Here is a 13,189-nt window from a genome sequence, read left to right on the forward strand (position 1 = left end):
AGTTATATGGATGCGCGAAAAGAGTGAGGACCCAAATACGATAAAGCGAGACGGCTTACGTTCTCGTCCGTGTGGACAGTCCCATAGAACTCGCTGGTTTCATTCTGTCTCTCTCGATCATCTCCCGTTCTCTTTCTAAAGCAACTACGCGAACCTGAATGCGCAGTGGTGGGGATAAAAATGCTTACTATGGTGAAGCAGAATTGCTCATTAAGGTGAGGCATGACTGTACTACGGTACCTGTACCTGTTCGGTCCAAAGCTTCGGGGCAATCATTACTGACCTCTGGTTCAGTAGAGGTCATCCCTTTTTAACATGAAAACTATTTTAACATTTAAAATTAATATTTTTGTTTGATGTCTGGATTGTGGAAACTTTCTGCTTTTGCTTCTTCTCTCCTACTGCTGTGTTTTGTATGCGGCTTTAACAAAGAATTAAGTATTTGAATAGGTACAAACAATTCACTTGTCTTGCTTGATGAACAGAAATTAGTACATTTCATCGTCATAAACTTGAGCAAATTGTATAAAAATCAATAATTCTAATTTTAAAATTTGTAACTTTCTATTATCGCTGTGAATGACCGAATAAATTTAAATTCAGTTTTTTATGAGTTAGTAAAAGATTTAAATATTCGTTTCCAGTTTATACAATTCAAATTGACCGCCGTGTAATTTCATAAATAACCATGCTTCTTTCCAGTTTGCAAAACCGAACGGCTGCTGTGTATTTTTTTATTATACATTTTTTACACAATATATTACAATTTATTTGCATTTCGTTGGGTATTTGTTACACATTGTTTTTTCCTTTTTTATAATAACATTAGGCCATTATTACATACATCAAGAATATAAAGTTACATTTATCTGTATTGTCTTATAAGATTGTCCAAATATAACTCGTAACAGAAATTATATATCTTTCAAAAAGTAAGAAAAACATTTGCGATATCACGAAATTTGTAAATCAAAAATATAGTGATTCAGAAATGTTTTTGCTTCATATACGATTTCTCGTACTATAAAATTATTTGATAAAATTGCACGTATATCAAATGAATTGTAAAGGATACTTCTTGAGAGATCGCTGAAATGCTTCCATTATGGTAGATCTGAAATAATTATAGCAAAGTTAAGTGCATGTTTGCTGAAATAATACGATGACAATATTATTGATGGGAATTAATTTATGTACCTGAACACTTTTTGATGCAGCAAATACGCAGTTATATGTCCTGCATTGATGTAACGAATCTCAACACCTGGCCAGATTTTCTCTAAGCTCATGCAATTGTCGCGAGGCACATATGCATCATCCCTTGCGCACACAGCGATAATAAGTTCAGTATCAACAGGTACTTCGAAATTTTTCAAGTGCGTACACTCGTCCATTATTCCGCACATGAATTGTAAAGCTTCTCGTTCGCGCCACTTATAGTCCGAAAATAATGGATGCCTCGACACTGGCAATAAACAAACTCCTATTGCCAAAGTAATACTCGAAATAATCATGCACGCCTTATATCATGCGCATTACCTGAACTATGTAGTTTATAACAATACAATACGTGAATCTACACGTTTGTACTGCTAGGAGCACGGGTAGAAGTTAATTTGTTATAAATTAGTGTTAGAGAATTCAGAAGTCAATATACTTGAATTAGTAATAAATTAATATTGTTTAATAACACGAATATTTCAATTTCCATGAATTGATTAGGATACTTGCCTTTGAGAGCGTTTGAATCTTTAAATTTAAATCTGTCAGAGATGAGATTTAAAGGGAATATTTTAGTCGCTGTTTTCCCTTCTGCGGCTTGCTTCTTCAGATTATTGTCTTCAATTTTAGTATCACAACCATTCTTTAACTTGTTTTCAATCACAGTTTGATTGTTCTTGGACGTATCTGAATTTTGATTAGCATTTTCAGATGTTCCTTCCAATTCGATAACCCGTTCCATACTTGCTGAATAATGTTGAGCAAAATGTTGACCAGCTAGGAACGCATCCTATAATAATTATCAATTACTTATGAAATCCTTTGAAAAAAATGGAGCAATGCTATCAAATAGACTCGAGTAAACTACGAACCTCCTCACCTACAACCCTCACCATCTTGGCGAGATCGTTTTGATAAAGTTCGTTTGAATAGAATTGGTTTTCTAAGAGCGTCCAGTTAATTGAAGCACTCATTACTCCTTGAGTGAACACTGGTGATGCTGTAGACCATGACAGACAAGGAACTAGCGGTATGGGCTTTGGCCAGTTTGTAGCTGCTAAAGAAGCCATCTGCAAAAGCATATATATATATGCATAGATATAGTAATTATACAAGAATTGTACCGAATCAGACGAAAAAAAAAATACGGACATGGCCGCCCATTGATAATCCTGTTAACCCCAAGGGCCCAAAGCCCTGCTGCTCGCACCAATTTAATAAAACAAGCGATTCCATTATTAAACATCCTCCCATGATGAAGATATCACATACATTATGTAAACTAGAACGTCTGAAAACAGAAGAATGCAATGTTTACAATGTTATGAAGACATTAGCGAATTTTTTATCTCCTTCCTATTACAAACCTTTGGAATATATATTCTTACGTTTGATTCTGAGGTTTTCGCGACCCATAAAATGGATTTTCCAACAATAAAGACCCAATTCCAGATTCCTTGAGGAGTGGTTTAGCAATCAAGTTTCTCCTTCTCCAAAAAAACTAATATAGATGAAATTATGCAAGTAATCCAATAATAAACAAGGTAGATATTTTTTATGTGATCTTAAAAATCAAAGTAGTGCCTTACATGGTCTCCTGTGCCAGCAAGGTGTAAACAAATAGGTTTTGTTTTGTGGGAGTGCCATCTACGTGGTAAAACCAATTGAAAATGTGCAGTTATTGTTTCATTTGGCATAATGCCAGGAAGGTGTTTATCAAAAGGACTTTGAAAACAACCTTCTATTATGTGACAGTCCGACCATTCCTCATCCTATAGGTAATCAAAAAACAGTTATTAATAAACACTGAGTATTTACTTCAGAGTAATAGCAAAAATAGTTACACTGTCTAATAATAGTTACCTTAGTAATATTGATTGGGTAATCACGGGGGATAAGATTGTAACATTTCTCTCTGTTGGCAACAACTTTTCTGAATTCAAAAATCCTGAAATAAGATGAATTTATTAGTTTAATACTGATTAAATCTTATTTATTTATGTAATTGTAGGACATAATACTTTTTGGAACAATAAACAAATAAACGCACTGAAATACTACAAAAAAAATATTAATTCAGCATTTGTATTACAATGAATTTTCAATTTTATTAATTTCGTTTTGTTTGGAGTCGGTTTTATCAAAATTAAGTTCCATTTCTTAAAACTGAGTTGAGAAACATTTTAAATAATGACGAATTTTTTCAACAAGTGCATAAATTAATTTCAGTAAATCCCGAAACCAATTTCAAAAATTCCATAGGTGATTGATTAGTGTTTTGCTACACACATGACAAGTCACGTCACAGTCATGCCACGGTGGAGAACACTCGAATATTGATCCATACCTAATTCAAGTTTCCATTAGAACAAGGTTATGTTACCTTTTCAAATTCTGAGGACTGCCCCAACCCTTTGTGAAGAATTTTGTGAGTAGGATGCTCCTATAAACGGCGTCCAACCGGCTAGGTGGCATTATGTACAAGATAAATCAAACACCAATCTGGTTATCGGTATCGTACAATCCGTGGAGGCGAAATATTTCCACGGGCCTTGAAAAGATTAATCAGTTCGGTGACGTCCTCTTCGTAATCGCAGATTTTCGTGTTCCTCGCGTGAACTCTCATTTCGTAAGCTTTTAAAACGATACCGACAATGTGGACATGTTTCGGGAACCGGTTGCAGATCTGCGATGTTGGAGATAATTATCGAATATTGCAATCAGGCGATCAACACGATCAAATCTGGTGACGTTCTGCGAGTATATCGCATATAAATGTCCACCCCTCGCATCTTCAATCCTGTGCGAATATAATAGCAATTTAGATGGGTGGGTTCTTTAAATACCAATGGTTTGAGGGAGGATGTTACGAGACGGAAGCGGGTGCCGCGTATTTTCAAAATTAATATTCGTTCCCATAGGACATCGTGGAATACGAATTTTGGTAGATCTGCGTTTCCGAGTTACCGAGTCCAAATTCGCAATCACTGATTCCAGCGACCTCGCTTCTGTTGCCTCGATTTATCGTCAGGGTGCTGAAAACAAGGAGTGACTACGCAGTCTTTTTCTTCCGATTACATATTCAATGGTATTACCTAAGAGAAGCTTTCTTATTGGCTGAAAAGCTAAAGTACTTTCAATAAAACTCAAATTAATTTCATATTTAAATTCTCTCTTTAATGATACAGAATCGAGAATATTATCTGCATAGTTTAAATTTCAATGAATATTTTAGGTTTTAAACCTAAAGATGGTGTCTTTTAAAATGCATTCGTAAAATCTTTTCGACTTCTCCTTCTATGTTGATAGTGTCAACTCATTGACATTAGGCATACAGTAAATCGGACAATCGAATCGTTACCGTCAGAAAAAGGTCTTATAAGAAAAGTAACCATGTTCGCTATCCAGAACATTGTTAGGCGAGCTCCGCAAATATCCAAAGTCGTTGTGAATCAACGCAGAAATATTGTTGCTGTACCACCCAGATGCAAAGTACCTATTGGCGTAAGTATTATTTTTCATACTGTTTATTACATAATAAGGATGCAATTCATACATAAACGAAAATTCATGAGTGCCAAATGAAGCTAATAAGTTTCATACTCCGACTAGTATAAATGATAAATATTGTAATTTATAAATATCGCTAGAAGCATCAAAATTATGTAAGATATCATTATCATATTACATATAAAACAAACAGGTTATGTACTTTTGTGTCATATAATATACTTTTCTTCTACAAATCCAATAGAGTTATATCGAATCAACGTTACTGTTACATATTTAAATTTAATGTATTATACTTCTTCCAAGTGTGTGCACAGATTATTTAATAAACAGTTGAAATTAACATTCACAGTTATATATAAATAAACTAGACTAATTTACAATAGAATTGCGATTATTCGATCTGTAAAATTCATTTTTAGTTTTTACTACTAGATAGCATCGCATTAAAATTCTAATTGGGTTTTGTATGATGGTGTCATACGTGTTAGAATTCTGAACTAGATTTTGCTAGCAGTTTGAGTATTTTGCCATTTACTAATTGGCGCTGTACAGACTCTGAGCATAGCTTCCAGATTTCGCCACTAGAGGCGCTACTGTTTTGCTAGCAGTTTGAGTATTTTGCCATTTACTAATTGGCGCTGTACGGACTCTGAGCATAGCTTCCAGATTTCGCCACTAGAGGCGCTACTGTTCGGCTAGTAGTTTGAGTATTTTGCCATTTACTAATTGGCGCTGTACGAATTTCGAACGGAGCTTTGAGATTTCGCCACACAAGAGGCCCTATTATCATTAGAATCCGTGGATGATTCTTGCTGGATTTTAAATAGTTTCTTATGATGAAAGCGGCAAGAATCATCTGTTCTGTATAGATGTAGTAATAATTAAAATTTTTTTAATGAGATAGATGTAGTGGATTTTCCTGAATAATCCTGTGCCCGCGGTTTATTTTTATATGCCCCAATTTTGTCATATTTAATGTTTTTCGGCAATCGTGCATTATATACGTAGCTGAGATTTAAATACAGAATAATCAGAACTCTGCTGTATATATATACAATATTTTCTTCACAAAATAATGATTTTATAATGCTGGTGTTTTTATTACAGGAGTTCATGGTTCACGCAGCATTTATGTGGTTGTCCATGATGGGAATACCACTGTACATTGCGTGTAATGTAACGAAGTACAGTGCCGCAAAGGGTTCAGACTAAATAAAAATTCCATGATTTTAGATAAATCCATAGACAATAATTATGTACTGTGCATTTAGTACATGCATAGATAAAATAAAAACCGGTGTTTTGAATGTAAATTTTGAATTGTGAAAGCTACAGAATTAAACGTGATTAACACAAGTTTTCTTTTGTAAACACCTTGAACGTTATTTCCGTCCGCAATAATTACGTTTTGGATCGCTAGACATCCGGAAACGTCTTACTTCGCAGCAAAGGATTATCAAAAAGTTTTATTTTATTTTTATACAATGCACATCACGTAAGTTGGTGTTACATAAATGACTGCAGTCTCACATTTACGATTGTACAAGAAGAGAGTACCACGGAGAAACGGAGCTGGTTATTGTAAAAAAAAAATCGGTACACATAGACTGTGATAATACAATGCAGAAAATGTACATTTGAATTAGACAAAGCTGTTGTTACTTCACTCTTTCCGAAGCATACGATTGTTTCCCAGCAAAATTTTGTTACTTGGCACATCGATCGTTTCTATTCTACAACCGTTGTTCAAAAATGGTAATCAATCTGCAACGCTAAATACAAAAGTTCGCTTCTACATACTCTTTTCGATTAAAGAACACATCGAGAACTTGTATATACAAACGTTTGCACACCGTGCACATTTTAATTTCTCTATTTCGCACCGTTAGAACCACTATATCTGAAAAAAGAACTATAAATAATGTTATTTGTTTATGTTCGAAGCAATGGTACGCCTGAAATTAATTTTCTGTTACAAGTGTAATCTCATAGTATTGTTCGCACTGGAATGCCAGCACGGACTAATGACTCTCGTCGAACAACTCTGACCTTGATTTGAGGTCATTGCTCTCGAGAAAACGCGTGGAAGGAATGTAGGAAATTTATCATGCATCCGCAGAGCTTCTGCGATGCAGCAAGTTTGTCGATGCACTTGGAGAACATCAAAAACAAACGCGCGCAACTGGGACGGATTCTGTTTCACGGAAAAGCGTGATTCATAAACGATTCTCGCATCCGTTCAGACGGCTTTCGCTGGTCCTGCTGACCGAATCGTCGATCGGTCAATCGTCGATGATGTGCCTTTTATTTTGCCGGCTGTGTCGGCGTTTTTTGAAACACGTGGCGCAACATTTCTCCTGGACGATCGATGACACGTCGCACATGCGTTTGTACGTCGTGCAGACGGAGGCTGGAACGATGGTGTCCTTGCATTCTGCAACAGATGCGCTCGATGAACAGATTTCTTTTCATTCGTCACGCGAGCGAACGCGTAAAACGCAGAGTTGCTCGACGAAGGAGGAAACTAACGACTGTATTATAAAATAGCATTCTCCGTTAACCCTTTCGGTACGAGCGCCGGATATATCCGGCATCCATCTGATGACCAATATGGACGAGTGCCGAATACATCTCTGGCATCCATGTAAGCCATATTTCTGTAGGCCCTTTACAGAATGTTTACAGGGAACATTTAAAGAAAGATTTAGAAACGGATTAAGCACAGTCGTTACTTAACACTTAGCCGACCGATCGAGTAGATCTACCAATTTCCAAGCTAGTCGGTGGCCGACCGATCGGGTAGATCTACCCATTTCCAAGCTAGTCGGTGGCCGACCGATCGAGTAGATCTACCATTTTGACCCGAGGAATGCTTCTTTCTCTGTGGAACTTCTTATTTCTATAGAGTACAACATAAGTATAATAACATGCACTAATTTTTGAGGACTTTTATTGCCCATTATTACGGTTCTTTATGTTCGGGATTTCCGAAGGTGCCTCTACCAGCCGTAAAATTATTTTATTAGAACACTTAGCCGATCGATCGGGTAGATCTAGCATTTTGACCTGAGGAACGCTTCTTTCTCTGTGGGACTTCTTATTTCTATAGAGTACAACATAATTATAATAACATGCACTAATTTTTGAGGTCTTTTATTGCCCATTATTACGGTTCTTTATGTTCGGAATTTCCGAAGGTGCCTCTACCAGCCATCAAATTATTTTATTAGAACACTTAGCCGATCGATCGGGTAGATCTACCACTTTGATCTGAGGAACGCTTCTTTCTCTGTAGAACTTCTTATTTCTATAGAGTACAACATAATTATAATAACATGCACTAATTTTTGAGGTCTTTTATTGCCCATTATTACGGTTCTTTATGTTCGGAATTTCCAAAGGTGCCTCTACCAGCCATCAAATTATTTTATTAGAACACTTAGCCGATCGATCGGGTAGATCTACCACATTGATCCCATCGGTCGGCTAAGTGTTAAGAAAATCTTCGTACAAAAGTGGACCGACTCTGCGTTATGTGCGCATTTTCGGCGCGGCACCCCGTACAGTGTGAGTGCCACGGCGGACAACGCGCTCGTACCGAAAGGGTTAATAAAAAAGAAGTCGAGTTTCGTGTCGCAGTCAGTTGCTAAGAAATTCCTAAGAAAATCCTCTGTGCAGCGACTTTGTCAAAAGGAAGTAGGCTGTAAGGAAGGCGGTAAATTATCGATTTTAAGAAAGACATTAGCCGGACTGCATGCAGATAGTGTGCAACCAACAGGCTACGAATGCCATTAGTTAGCAAGTACGAGCGAAACAGAGCTAGTAAAAGTTATTGCGGATGGCTGACGCGCCTGAGCTCCCATGCTCCCTCGGATCGACGATTCTCGCTGGTGTGTGTGCAATTACCGGATTTATCGTTCGCGCATTGCCGCCTATGATAACAACGCCTCGTATCGATTGGCCTTCTCTCGGGGTTGCAATCGTCCGACGGTAATTCCGTTACACGGTCACGACAGTCGACTTCCCTGCTCTTAACGCCGACCCTTGCCAGGCAAGTCGCGTTGCAAGATCCCCATCTTCCTGCAAGCATGTCCATAAAGATCGATGTTTTACGTGCCTGATCTCTGCCGCAGCGTTCCTTTGGCAGCCGGCCAGGCCGACGGAGGAAGAAATAGTTAATGGGATGGCTAACGATAAGTCACATGGTTGCATCGCGATAACGTACGTTCTACGCCGCCATAGATTGCAAAAATATTCGACCTCGTTGCCAAACTATCGCGACGATAACGGACTCACCTGTGACCCACCTACCGCCCTGGCAGAACTCTACGGTCGCCGGCTTGTTCTCGGGATTGCAGTCGCCCTGCACCGAACAGCTGACCTTCCTGCTCCTCTTTCTGTTCGCGCAGTGGCTCCATTTCGAAACGATCCATTTCGACTTGGTGTTGTACATAGAGTTGTCCGGGTTCTCGTCCACGACGTTGTCGAACTCGAGGATCTCCGGCTCCTCGGTGGTCAGACCGTCGACGATCGTGATGCCGTCCTGATCGTTCGAGCTCACGTTGTAGAAGGAGGCGTCCTTGTTGTCCGCGTAGACGATCAAGGGCGCCTCCGTGGTCGAGCCGCATGCCGGCAGATTCGGGCAAAGGCTGACCTCTTCCGGTTTCACGTCTCTGTTGCAGTCGCGATCCGGCAACGCCAAGTCCGAACGATCGGGCCCCATCCCGGAGGACACGCACATCACCGATCGTTTCCGAAGCGCACCCTCTCCGCACGTCACCGGACACATTTGCCACGGGCCGATCCACCATCTGATTTCACAATTATCGTAATCGTTATGGTGTCGTAACGTAAACGAATTTAGGTCCTGGTTGGCTTCGACGATTCAGCCAAGGATCAAGGGAGATACTCACGAAACGTCAGAATACAACGTTTAGTCGGGCTTGTAATCAATAGATTGCGGATTTTATGCATTTATGACACATAGATCAGTCGATGAAATGCAAAATCGCAGAAACGCTTTAATAATTTGAAAGCGTTACGTTAATTAACCCTTTACACTCGAGTGGCGACTCTGAGGCGCCATTGGTATACTATTTTTCAAAATCATTCTAAGAGACTCGTTTATATTAAGAAGAAAGAAACTGTTAAAATTGCATTGTACTTGCCAATAGGCTAAATTTCATACGCGTGAATCGCAATAAATTATACAGGGTGGGGCATTTTAAACAGGTCACCTGAATAACTCGCTTGTTTTTGAAGATAGGAGAAAATGCATTAGACCAAACTTACTTGGTATCGGAGGGCTCATATAATCTGGTATTACCAATTTTTCTGTAGGTGGAGGCGTCAAGGAGATATAAAGATCAATTCTGTTCTTTTATTAATTATTTTAATTTAAAATAATTTGAAGAAAAATTCAGAGATTTATGCATTTCAGCGAAGGATTAGAAATGTCGTAAATATTTCTGGACTTTTCGTGCTAAATGTCATATGGTCATAGTGTTGTGGTCGTTGCATTGGACTTGATCTTAGCTGTTACATTATGACGATAAAAATTGCACACAAGTAAATAGATGACATTATTTTTTGATTAGATTTATAAACAAATTTATATGATTATTTGCCATTTTACTGTATTTTAGCTTTGCTTTTCTGTGTCACTTTGGGTGACCTTGAACGACTTTCATAATAGTTCATTGTATTCGCCTCGAAACACTCTATCAGAATGTAAGTAAAAAAACTCACTGTTCCATTTAAAAAAACAGAATTGACCTTCGTATCTCCTTGACGCCTCCACCTACAGAAAAATTGGTAATACCAAATTATGAGCCCCCCGGTACCAAGTAAGTTTGGTCTGATGCATTTTCTCCTATCTTCAAAAACAAGCGAGTTATTCAGGTGACCTGTTTAAAATGCCCCACCCAGTATAAAATAGAAATGCTGTAGATCAGAAATCATGTTTACGGATTTCGAATTCAAATAGCTTCGACTGCAAAGAGTTAACATGCTTAAGAAGAGAAATAAAGGTCCAGCGGTCTTGTGATCGATGACGACAAATTTTTATTTCGCATAAATATCCGCAGCCTAGTAACGAAATTGCCGGAGAAAGTTAGCATTACCTAGCAGGACAGGGGTTCGTGTTGCAGTCCCGCCACATAGTTTCCGGCAGCTTGATGCCCTCGCAGAAATGGTCCTCCACTACTCCGCTCTTCCTCTCCCTGCAAAGAGCCTTGGAGACCTGCGTGCCACCGCCGCAAGTCACGGTGCACAATGACCAGTCCGAAAATTCCCAATAGTATTCCGGCGCGCGATCAGGCTCCTTCTTCGGCACCGTGTACTCGTAACGCAGCCCGAAGTTGCGGTAGTGTCCTCTGGAAATCAACTGAAGTGATGGGACGACGTTATTGAGAAGGAGAAGAAAGTGGCTAGAGAGTTTTCTAGACCGGAGAAATTGCCGAAAGATTAGCGCAGACGACGAATACACCTACGTAGACTGCAATGTCCTCTTTGATCGGTCCAGGGATCCTGATCTTCTCTCTGTCGCGATCCCGTTCGTACAACGCTGGAGTCCCGGCTACCTCGTACTCTCCGGCTAACGTGATCTGCCTGTCCGATCGGAACAAAGCTCTTAGACTTCCCAGTCTCGCGACATTGGACAGTGGTACCAATCGACGAATTAGCTGTTTCACGACGATTTCAGCAATGTTTCAAGACGAGAAGACCGTTTTACATAGGTCGTCGAGTTCGTCTCGACGTCAGCTGTAACATTATTAACCCTTTCGCTCCGAACGACGGATATATCCGTCATCCATATGAACACTCGCGGAGCCGAACGCCGGATATATCCGACATCCACATGATCGCCCTCTGGGGACGAACGCCGGATATATCCGACATGCTGGTAAAATCGCCTCTTGTTACTATTGCGTGAATCTTTTGACGAAACAAACAAACGACAGTCCGAAATAAACGACACACCATTCAAGTTATATTTGTTCTACCTGCATTTCCCATTATTATTGTGTTACATGTCATAAAGGGATAGAAAATCGAAAGTACTAACTTTAGGACTAATTATTATGTATTATGTTTTGTATTATGAATATTATGTTTTATTTTATTACTGTATATTATATATTATTTCTTCACTTTTTCTATTGTTAATGAAACTTTTTTTACCTATTAAATAACTTTATACCTTATGCAGAAATTATAACTATATTGTTTTAAAGAAAAATCCCTTTTCTTCCCAAATACACTATCCACGCGCAATGTGCACAATTTCGGCGGGTGGTTCCGTTCAGGAGGGGCGCTACGGCGGACTGAACCGCCGTAGCGAAAGGGTTAAGCGATCTTCTTGACGCTCCGCGCGGTTCCGGCCACTGGGCCGCTTTAAACAATAATCGTTTTCAGCGATGGACGTCGAGGGAAGCGATATTGGTATAATTATACGGGTAAAAGTATGTAGAAAGTATTCCATCTCGAAAGAAAGCGCGTTCAAGTTGAGACTCGAGAGATATTCATTGTTAATTATGTAATTAATAGTTGACGATTCTCCTTAGGCAATTGAATGCTAACGTTTAAATGAATTGTGAGCAATATTTCTTGTAGACAACAGCATTGTCAAGCACGAGAAATAAAATAACAATTTACGAACATCATTTTTCATTCACTCGTTATCGTAATTCTTCAGTGATTTCCGGTGCTCTGAAGAAAAAATGTTTCCAACAAGAATGATTCAGTACTCGGTCTTCTATTATATAAACGTCGATATGAAAAATTAAAAAATTTTCTTTAAATGAAAAATTAGTCACCAAGATCTTTTAATATATTTTTTACTTCGTAATGCTGTAGCTGACGCCAAGACGAATGTCAACGATGTCAACGAGCTGTATGAAACGGCCTTTACGTCTTGAAACATTGCTGAAATCGTCGTGAACAGCTTCATCGATTGGGACCGCTGCGCATCGTTGGCAAAAGCATGCTCACCGTTTCCCATTGAGGAAGTACTTGTCCGAGTTCGGTACGCCGATGCCGATGTAATTCTTGCTGTTGCCGATCTCCTCGATCTTGATGTTCCGGGAGCCAGATGGTACCACCACCACCTCTTTGTACCCGGGCCCGTCGTTTTTGTCGTAAACGCCACCGGTGGTCTCGCACTGCGTCCCGTCCCCGTGACAGATTCCGCAACGATCCTCCGTCGCGTCGGAATCGACCGACCAGTCGCAGCCGACCTTCTGCGAAAGTACGAAGATCGATTTGCCAGAGATTGCTAAATGCCGTCTAATAGAGGAAAGCTGTATCTTGGATAAAACTGACTCTGCAAATACCGGCGATGCACATGTCCCTGGTGCCGACGTTGCACGGGGTGCCGTCGAGAGCGGCCTCGCCCCATGGCACGATCACGCTTTCCTCCGTGTCGGTGCAATACAATTCGCAGGGTTCCGCTTTA

At 39.5% G+C, this 13,189-nt stretch overlaps 3 protein-coding genes across 7 annotated transcripts in view; 1 reads left to right on the forward strand and 2 right to left on the reverse strand.

Annotated features, from left to right (window-relative positions):
* Nucleotides 1–692: 692 nt before the first annotated feature.
* Nucleotides 693–4,192, reverse strand: LOC117220725 (protein ABHD18). Of its 5 annotated transcripts, none has more exons than XM_033470967.2 (10): nt 3,605–4,192; nt 3,085–3,169; nt 2,811–2,993; nt 2,610–2,722; nt 2,374–2,512; nt 2,094–2,291; nt 1,732–2,011; nt 1,198–1,465; nt 1,076–1,114; nt 693–922 (listed from the first exon to the last, which is right to left on the reverse strand). In XM_033470967.2, the coding sequence occupies exons 1-10, from the start codon at nt 3,694–3,696 to the stop codon at nt 880–882; spliced, it is 1,440 nt and encodes a 479-aa protein (XP_033326858.2). In that variant the 5' UTR covers nt 3,697–4,192; the 3' UTR covers nt 693–879. The 5 variants fall into 5 exon arrangements, with proteins under 5 accessions (XP_033326858.2, XP_033326860.2, XP_033326857.2 ...); XM_033470969.2 differs by having other exon boundaries at nt 693–869; nt 1,198–1,483; nt 3,605–4,190; XM_033470966.2 differs by having other exon boundaries at nt 1,198–1,483; nt 3,605–4,190.
* A 333-nt stretch (nt 4,193–4,525) lies between these two features.
* Nucleotides 4,526–6,105, forward strand: LOC117220752 (uncharacterized). The gene is made up of 2 exons (XM_033471009.2): nt 4,526–4,725; nt 5,842–6,105. Exons 1-2 carry the CDS (start codon nt 4,615–4,617, stop codon nt 5,944–5,946), a joined length of 216 nt encoding a protein of 71 aa, XP_033326900.2. The 5' UTR covers nt 4,526–4,614; the 3' UTR covers nt 5,947–6,105.
* Nucleotides 6,106–6,173: 68 nt separating this feature from the next.
* The window catches only part of LOC117220756 (A disintegrin and metalloproteinase with thrombospondin motifs 7), a 130,737-nt gene continuing 123,721 nt past the window's right edge, over nt 6,174–13,189 (reverse strand). The window contains exons 11-17 of the mRNA XM_076524663.1: nt 13,057–13,184; nt 12,727–12,974; nt 11,226–11,343; nt 10,857–11,119; nt 9,031–9,545; nt 8,641–8,814; nt 6,174–7,168 (exon numbers count right to left, since the gene is read on the reverse strand). Of these exons, the coding sequence (XP_076380778.1) occupies nt 7,017–7,168; nt 8,641–8,814; nt 9,031–9,545; nt 10,857–11,119; nt 11,226–11,343; nt 12,727–12,974; nt 13,057–13,184 (1,598 nt within the window). The 3' untranslated portion in view covers nt 6,174–7,016. The remainder of the gene's footprint in view (nt 7,169–8,640; nt 8,815–9,030; nt 9,546–10,856; nt 11,120–11,225; nt 11,344–12,726; nt 12,975–13,056; nt 13,185–13,189) is intronic.

This window comes from Megalopta genalis, chromosome 9, assembly GCF_051020955.1.
Source record: "Megalopta genalis isolate 19385.01 chromosome 9, iyMegGena1_principal, whole genome shotgun sequence".
NCBI classification, from domain to species: Eukaryota; Metazoa; Arthropoda; class Insecta; order Hymenoptera; family Halictidae; genus Megalopta; species Megalopta genalis.

Coding starts and splice junctions, on each gene's coding strand:
- LOC117220725 (XM_033470966.2), bottom strand. CDS start 3,696: ATGCCACCTAGCCGGTTGGACGCCGTTTATAGGAGCATCCTACTCACA. Junction 2,513..2,609: donor CGAAAACCTCAGAATCAAAC/GTAAGAATATAT, acceptor TTCTGTTTTCAG/ACGTTCTAGTTTACATAATG. Junction 923..1,075: donor TTTCAGCGATCTCTCAAGAA/GTATCCTTTACA, acceptor ACTTTTTGAAAG/ATATATAATTTCTGTTACGA.
- LOC117220752 (XM_033471009.2), top strand. CDS start 4,615: ATGTTCGCTATCCAGAACATTGTTAGGCGAGCTCCGCAAATATCCAAA. Junction 4,726..5,841: donor GATGCAAAGTACCTATTGGC/GTAAGTATTATT, acceptor TTTTTATTACAG/GAGTTCATGGTTCACGCAGC.